Source organism: Vigna unguiculata, chromosome 2 (assembly GCF_037176805.1).
Source record: "Vigna unguiculata cultivar grain cowpea cultivar isolate G323 ecotype 2 chromosome 2, ASM3717680v1, whole genome shotgun sequence".
In the NCBI taxonomy this organism is placed as follows: Eukaryota; Viridiplantae; Streptophyta; class Magnoliopsida; order Fabales; family Fabaceae; genus Vigna; species Vigna unguiculata.
The window spans coordinates 35,431,268-35,439,999 of record NC_140793.1 but is presented as its reverse complement, the minus strand read 5'-3'; the positions used below and the strand labels follow the sequence as shown (position 1 = coordinate 35,439,999).

At 37.2% G+C, this 8,732-nt stretch overlaps 1 protein-coding gene across 1 annotated transcript; it reads right to left on the bottom strand.

Annotated features, from left to right (window-relative positions):
* Positions 1 to 367: 367 nt before the first annotated feature.
* Positions 368 to 4,949, bottom strand: LOC114173443 (homeobox protein BEL1 homolog). The gene is made up of 6 exons (XM_028057852.2): positions 4,524 to 4,949; positions 4,008 to 4,424; positions 2,803 to 3,867; positions 1,906 to 2,288; positions 1,376 to 1,436; positions 368 to 1,193 (listed from the first exon to the last, which is right to left on the bottom strand). The coding sequence occupies exons 3-6, from the start codon at positions 3,682 to 3,684 to the stop codon at positions 621 to 623; spliced, it is 1,899 nt and encodes a 632-aa protein (XP_027913653.1). The 5' UTR covers positions 3,685 to 3,867; positions 4,008 to 4,424; positions 4,524 to 4,949; the 3' UTR covers positions 368 to 620.
* Positions 4,950 to 8,732: the final 3,783 nt, after the last annotated feature.

Genomic DNA, 8,732 nt, shown 5'->3' with positions numbered 1-8,732 from the left:
TGGCCAAAAAAGAAAGGGGCATACATAAACCAATCACAAAAGTTGACAAATCATAAAAGCAACCAATTCTTATCGCCACGAGATGTTGTCTTCATGAGGCCGTGAATTAGGGACCACATCCACCAAATTATCTTTGATATTTTTTTTTTCTCTTTTCTAATTCTTCTTCTTCTTCTTAGCATCCAACCAAATTTCTACAACCTAATATTATTGTCGTTTTGCAATATATATTCTTTTCTTTTCATAAAATACTACAAATATCCCCAATCCTCACAAAACGAATTTTATCTGCCACTAGCTCAGTGCTAATGGAACCCTCCCTACAAATTCAACACTAGGGATACTATATCAGCGTACTGAAACAAGGTTTTGTTAAGTAAACAAATTCTGTGACTTACGAATTCCAATTCCATATTAAAGGCATGAATACACATCTTGAAATTGAACTGTACGTACGTAGGCTTATCTAATTAACCAAGTATATATATAATATATAATATATATAGCTTTATGTATGGAATTAAGCATTTGTATAGCTAAGAAAAAAAAAAACTAATCTTAATTTCTACTTGATGATATTATAGTCACCGTTTTAATCTGAACATGTGATAATCCATGATCTATCCTGCCAAATCATGGAGAAGCTGTGCTCCCATCAAATTTCTGTAAGGCAGGTTTTGTCCTTCACCATCCAAAAGAGAGTACTGAACTGGTTGGCAATCTTCAATTTGGTCCCTTGGGTTTGCGTAGTACAGTGAACTCTGTGTTGGTGGCGGGAACGCTAGGCTCACTCCATGCTGCTGTAACCCTAGCGTCAGAGACACCCCACTCTGGCCGTTCCCGTTTTGATCATTGCTTCCGAAAGACTGGTGTGTGTATGATGAAAAATCAAGCTCCACCGACCCAAAGCACTGTTCTTGGCTCTTTGGGTCGTTTTTGTTGTCTATGGTGTGGTTGTTGATGATGGACGACGCACACTCCGAGTCTATTCGAAGCAGTGATGGCTTCTGATCCTCTGATCGTGATGAATGAGGTGGAGGGTTCTGAACATTTGAGTTTATATCATTGTCTGGATCAGTAGCACCCTCCGAGGAAGCCATGTTGTTTTCATGATCCTTCACTTCCTCCAGGTACATTTCCTCCACCATTGGCTTCCACAGTCTCACCCTTGCATTAATAAACCAATTCGAAACCTGCTTTCAAACATTCGGGTTAACCAACGCGGTTTTTCAATTTTCACAAGAAATCTATACAAATGATATAATAATAACATCTCGATACCTAATGTCTATTTTATCTACGCAAAAACATATGTAACCAATGGGAATTTAGGTGTGTATATGTATGTGTGTTAGAGAAAGATATATGAACGTGCCTGGCCTCTCGAGAGACCGGTTTGGCGTGCTAAAATATGCTTATCGACATCGCTTGGGTACCTACAATAGTTTAAAACATTCAAATTAATTAATCAAGAATCTGATCTTCGATATTGTAATTAACCTAGCAAGTAGTTAATTAAGCATCAAGCAATAATATACGTAGAAAAGAAGTATAATATTCAAATGGAAGGATTACTTATGTGCCAACTTTGCATACGAAAGATTGAAAATAACATGACGAAATACCAACAGAAGGAATCTGAATAGTGATGCGCAGAAACTACCAAAATGTACCATAGTTTTTGCAAGCAGAAATGATTGAGATTCTATACGCTAGGCGTGAGAAACACACCGTACATCAAGTTGCAGTTTGGTGTCTTATTTTATTATGGAGAGAACATTGATTCTTGAGCAAAATCTATTTTGTTGGTTACTTATATTGGTAGTTCAATAATATATGTAACTAGCTAACTGGCAAACACAAAAGAAAAGGATGAAGCAATAAGCAAGGGAGAGAGTTAGTTACGGATGGAGAAAATGCTCAAAAAGCCAAGCCCGAAGAACCGAAACAGCACGCTCGGGAAGGCCACGTTGCGGTCTCCAAGGGTGGGTTTCCATCATGCTCATTTGCTGAAACGCTCTTTGCTGTCTCAGTGCTTGGTCAATGACTTTGAGCCTCGGCGTTTCACCCCTTGTTGTGCCCGGTGCAATCGGGTCTTTCTCTCCCATGGCTTTTCTTGTTACTTGAATCTGACCCAAAATACCGTCCTTCAAACACTTGAAATGTCTCGACATGGCTTTCAGCGCCAACGCCGAGTACACCGTGGCTGCACCATTACCCGCCACCGCTTCGAACGACGACACCACGCTCTTCATCTGATTGCGGTAGTGCTTGTACCTTCTGTCGACCTTGAAGCCAAACCAAAGGCAAAATATAAATATGCAACACTTTAATTTGAAAGTTACAGCTAGGTAGTCTCCATGGAATGAAAGGAAATGATTCACCATGCATGCTGTAAGAATAAATGTTGCCGGGAAAAGGAAGATGGAAAAGGGGTTTGCATTGCGAAGGTAAATGAAAAAGAGTGAATATATTGTGATGAGGTTAGTGAGAGCATAGCATTAATGAAAGGGCCCGTAGTGGCTGCTGAGTTAGTTCAGGAATCAAAATCGAAAGACCCCAATCCAATCAACCCACACACACCAACCGAAAAGTTAAAGGACCTGGACGGATAGATAACAGATACCATTACCAATTCACTTGGAGTAAAGACGTGGATTTAACCTACTTACACGCCTTTTTCCATATTTTGGTGAAAGATGGATAAAGGTATGTTATTTCCTTGCAAAAAAGTAGTACTAGTACACAACACTCTTAAATGAAGCCAAACATGATTTGGAAACGGACATCAAACATATATACCTCTTCCAGCATCGAAAGCAGCTTTGTCTTTCTCTTCTGCAATTCCACGAACTCGAGAGAGGTCAGAGAAGGCCTCTTCGAGGAACCACTACATATGTTATCCTCTTCCCACTGCTTCTTCAACGATTTAGGCTTTCCCGCCTCACTTATCTTTGCGTCTAGGCTACAAAACTCGTTGAGAAGGTCCTGTGCAGGCAGCAAATACCTGGAGTTCTTCACCAGGAAATGTCCTTGCTGGTAAACAATTGCAGCTTTGGAATTAGAACTCACATACCCATCTTGTAACATCTGTTGCTGCTGAACACTCACTGGTTTTCCAAAGAACCCTTCTCTGGAACTCGAGGGAACAAAATCAGGATGATGGCTTGTTTGTCGTAGCTCAAAAGACTGCAACCCGATGGTGGAAGGGTTGGTTGAACTGAGAGAGAGTGAAAGACCTTGACTGGGCCTTTCGTTGGCTTCGCAAGGGAACACGCACCGTAAAGAAGAATCATCAAACCTGTTGTGGTTGTTGTCGTCTTGCCACGGGGCTGAATCGTGGGCTCCCACGATTAGATTCTCGGCACTTGTTTCAGAAATATTCCCCGGTGTGAAATCTGAAGGCTTGTTGTTGCAGTAGTCACGGTGGTAGAAAGGGGTGGAAGGTTCGTTCATGGTTTTGGAAGAGGAAGGACCCGGTTTGGGGATGAAACTTCTCCACATGACAGCGTTGGTGTCACTCTTTGGAAACCCTATCATTTCCATGCCCGTGCTGAGGTTGTACATCTCCGGGTCTGACACAAAGCCTTGGATCTGGTTCACTAGCATCGTTGGATTTCCCGATGACACATCAGAGTAGCAGAATTCAGATGATGATTTGTCTTCACACAGTTGTCGAGCCATCGAATCAAGTGAATTATCTAAAGCCCGTCGAGTTGCAATCGTTCTTCTTCTTAATTCATCAATTGCCTTCCCACCAAATTACTTATACTGCTGCTTCAGGTTTCGCACGTTGTTGGAATATTGCTGCAAGGGACATGGTTGGTTTGTTGAGCTGTTTCATCCCGCAAAATAATCCACAAACCACTGAAACAGAGTTGAAAAGCGTTAAGAGAGGTCGATGCCGAATTATAAATAAGGCCAAAAGCAGAAGGGAAGCAAGAAAGGGAGTTGAATAGTTACTTTGCTTGTTTATGTGGAAAGTGATTAAATAAAAGAGATCTTACCGTAATGGAAGTGGAATAATTAGTTAGGTATGTGGAAAACGGATGAAAAGTAGGGTTTGTGTGTGTGTCTCCGGCGGTGGTCGGTGGGGGGTAGTTGTGAACAGCGACGGTGGTAGTTTGGAGAGTGAGAGCTCCGTTTATCTCAGACTTGTTCTCCTAATAAGCCAACATAGAGCTACCATGAAAACCAACCTAGGAACAAGGATGAGAAATACTTCCTCAGAAATAGAAGATCAGATAGGAGTGATGATGACCCTCATGCCATGATCATAATTTGATATATGTCTGCCTCTCTCTCTCTCTCTCTCTCTCTCTCTCTTGGAAGTGGGTCAATGCAAGATATAAATACAACCAAAATAGACTTCTGGTACAGTGAGAAAAATATCAAGGAAATTTCCTCAATTATTTGTTATATCCCTGGTTCAGTAAAATAAATAACGTTATTAAAAAAATAAATAAATAAAGCTGAGGCAGATATGAGGTATAATTAAAAGAAAGAAGAAAAAAGAAACAGACCATCTCTACAAAGTACTAATGAAGGAGCAGGAGCAACAGAAAGTTATGATCGTCCTTTGCCTGGTACATATACTACAAGCCGCCACATGAGTTGCTCTCTGATTTACGAAAATGTTGATTTTTGAAGAAATTGTGCTTTTACCAGGCACATCCAAATCCACCATAATGTTGGCATGATAGAAAAATAGTAGATTTGTAGGGTCTGTGTTGGGCGATGGATTTGTTTATTGTTTGAGAAGGAGAAGGGTGGTGAATTTTTTAAGAAAAAGAAAAGTATTGGCGAAGAGATTATTAAGGGGATCTTTGTAGGGAAACGAATCCCAAGATCGAAGATCGAAGATCGAAGTGATCCTAAGTAGGAGTGGCTTTTTGAGATTGGTTTGAGCTAGAGAGGTCTGTTTGGGGTGGGTTGGTGGGCCACCCTGGCTCCCTCTGTTTGTGTTTGTGTTTTGTTGTTTAATCTGTTATCTGTTGGTGTGTTGGTGCAGAGGGTAGAGAAAGTGTGGGAGAAGGAGTAAAAAGAGAAACAATAGATGCTCTTGTGTTTGTGTAAAAAATGTTTCCATAATAAGAGAGTTTTGTGAGAGATGAGATATTGGGATGAGGTGGTCCAATATAATTCTTATTAATTGGTGTATTAAAGTACTCCACCCATCCTCTTCTCTCCATTTTGCATCCCATGGGACCGCATCTTTTCTTCCACGCGCATTTCCTTCTCTTAATTAAACACCCTTATTAGGTTTTCCTTAATTAATACTTCCCTCCACCAAATTAATCTGCGCCCCATTTAAGGAACTACTTATATAAACTATCAAGTTTAGGGAAAACCTACATTCCAATCTGTATGCTCAATCCACTGCATGCTCTCTACCTACGTACATTTAATATCTTCACCTCCTTTTACTTCACATGACATCACATTCATTATTGTCATTTCCCATTTTTTCATTCAAATCATAATCTTTTATTAAACCTAATTCTCAATCAAACCCAACCCCAACCATTTTTGCATCACCGCATTTTTTATACCACTTCTTTCTTCCTTTTCATTTCCATTTCACGAACCAGACAACCTATTCATACATCATTCCTGCGTAATCTATCTTAAAAAATACAGTTTTTGGGAAACTCATATACCAATAAAATATTTCAAGCTGCATAATTACTGATTTTGTATTACAATCATCGGTTGATATGTTTGAAATTAGGTTGCTTCACCCCAATCACAACTCCTTTCATTAATTCTTCAAATAAAATAACTTTATTGTTTTACTTCCGGTAAAAGCTTAAAAATGGTCAAAGTTTGAGAACTGATAGGATAACCAGAATAATCACATACCAGAGAAAAAATTACTAAAACAAAACAGAATCAACCTTATCCCATTTAACTGATTTTGACAGTTTTTTTCCTCTAACCCAACCATTAAGTATGACCATATATATTACTTTTAAGGGACTTATCTGTTACTTTGTTACATATAAAACATAATAAATTAACACTAAACTAGTTTCTGTAATGTTGGGTTCAAATTCTTAAATAATATTAAACGAAAAAAAAAAGTAATTAAAAGAAAAAATCAACATATAAATTTTTCAAGTAAAAATTAGTCAATAATAATATTACTGATAAATATTATTGATAACAGAAAAAAACACGCATCACAAATTTTAGAGTTATATATTTAGTACGCAGTGGCAAGTGAAACATTAAAAGATAATTTCCACCACATTTTCTCACGAGTCAAACTTTCATTATGTTATTACTGCACAATTCCGACAATCAAGTATTTGCATGACACCATAATATGACTGAAACATAAAATTGGAAAGGCATATCAGTAGCGGTCTAATTATATCGTTCTCAATTCAATTATCCTGATATATATTATGTGGAGTGAAAGAATTATTTTTAACAAATCTCATTAGAGTTGTGCTTTAGTTTAGTGCTCAATCTTAAATTTAAACATTCTAAAACATTTAGATAGAAAAATAATATTGTAAAATTTTTTAGCGGAAACAAAAATAAAATTGATTAAATTTAAAAGTTAAAAAGATTATTTGACTAAATAAATTTAGGAAACCGAAATGACTTACTGTTCAAATCAATAAAGATGAAGAAATAAAAGTAATTAAGTCAAACGTGTTAGAAACTTTGATTGTTTAATGTGTTTTGAATTTATGGCTGTAAGCTAATGTTGTTTATTCATGTTTGGCATTAAGTACCCGTATTTAAAACTTTAAACTAGCGTATACATATAAAAGAAGTAACAGATGTTTGACGCAAAAAGTGGCCCAAACATTTAATTTATTTTTAAATTTTAGCTAGTAAATAAATTGAAGATTTTTTAGGAAAAATTTGGATAGTAAAATAATGGAAAGGCGAGGAAAAGGCACGCGCGAGGGATGAAGGTGGCGAAGAGAAGACAGCTTTAAATGTTTGTGTATTAAAAAGCAAGTGGTCCAGTGAGGGTAGCTTTCTCCGCCGCTTACCAAATTTTCTCTTCCCATCACCTCACTTTCCCTTTTCTCACTTCTTTCTTCTTCGCCTCTCACTTCTCGCCCCTCACTCTGCAAACCTTTTTGGCTCTGCCTCAGGGGGTGTGCACTGCGCACCCCGCGCATTCCATTTTTTTTTCTTCTCTCCTTCGCCCCACGTAACTTTCACTCCACATTTTTATTTTAATTAATGTCTCAATATATATATTTAAGACTTGTGTGTGCTTTTTCCTGGGGGAGTCGAGTTAATAATGTAGGACACTACACAATTCTCGCTACATTCCTATCCTACCAATCAAACCGCGACACATTCTCCATACCCCAACATATTCATGAAAAAGCCCCAACATTCTTTTCAAAAAACAACATTTTTTAACGTAGAAAAACAACAGTGTTGTTGTTTGCTTGTTTTTTAAATTTCACACAGCAGTGAAGTGTGAGAGAGCGTGTGAAAGGGATCTTCTAGGGACTCCACAAATGGTGGGGGATTGTGTGCGTTTAAGACTAGGTACAAGTCTGAGACTTCATTAACAGCACCTACGTTTTTGAACAGGCTTGAAACTTGTAATTACATGCCACTGAACCAACCTACGAACCATAGGGTGGTCCATCTTCACATTTATTTATCTTTATGCATATAAAAATACCTTTTTTTTCTTTATTCGTACACTATTAGATCGACCACCATTGGAATATATGTGCGATTTTCTGGTTAGGACCATCCTAATCCTATACTAGGGTCACTGTTATATATATGTTGAGGGCATGCATATATGTAATAGAAAATCACGCAACTTTTTTAATCACAGGTCTGAATTTCAGAATGACACAAAAGGGAGAAGGAGGGAAATCACTTTTGCAATCCCACACCGACTAAACCAGCTATAACCTGCTTTTATCATTAACAAAACAACAACAATATTCCTTTCCTCCACTATAAAAACCATTCACATTGTTCCATTTCACATCTTAGTAATATCAAATTAACCCTCATCCTTATACTTTGACTATTATTTAACTTTTGCACGACATGAACCTTAAGAGACCAGAATGAAAATACTAAACTGAAAAGTAACCCTGCATGTAATAAGCGCGATTTGCGGGGGCAGTTTTATTTGCTTACTCCGACGAAACATGAGCATGCACTCACCGACACCGATAAAGTCAATACAAATGATAAGGCAGTTAACGAAACAAAAATGTTTTGCGTACGTCACGTCACGGAACAGGAACTTCACCAATATAAAATAATAATTTGATTCCACAATAAAACTAAATTTGATGTCAAATAAGATGGAGAAAAATAACTATTGCCAACCCTCCTACCACGTTTAATATTTGAATTTAACTTTTTATCAATAAGAAGAAAAAAAAAAGTGTTAACAGTGTTGTGCGCCTTCAGAAAGAAACTGCATATATATAGACAGTAATGATTTGGATGAAAACATTATTCGTTTGCGTACAAATATAAAAAGAAAATGTTTAAATAAAAAAAAAATTGATGACTAAAAGTTAGAGTGATAATCTACATATTATTCATTTTAGCCACCCATAAATAGAGTGTTTAATGTGTATAAAAGTACTTTTGAACATTTAGATAATTTTTACTCTTTAGCATACCGTATAACTATTTAAAACGAAAACAATAAATAGACTATGGTAAATACATTTTACATATATTCAATGTCAATAATAGAACAACATTCAAACTAT

Bases quoted from the DNA above. Each gene is read 5' to 3' on its own strand.
- LOC114173443 (XM_028057852.2), bottom strand. From the start codon at position 3,684: ATGGCTCGACAACTGTGTGAAGACAAATCATCATCTGAATTCTGCTAC. The intron at 2,289-2,802 runs GTATATATGTTT...TTTGGCTTCAAG, and splicing joins TGCTTTCGATGCTGGAAGAG to GTCGACAGAAGGTACAAGCA. The intron at 1,194-1,375 runs GCACGTTCATAT...GTTTGAAAGCAG, and splicing joins CCGGTCTCTCGAGAGGCCAG to GTTTCGAATTGGTTTATTAA.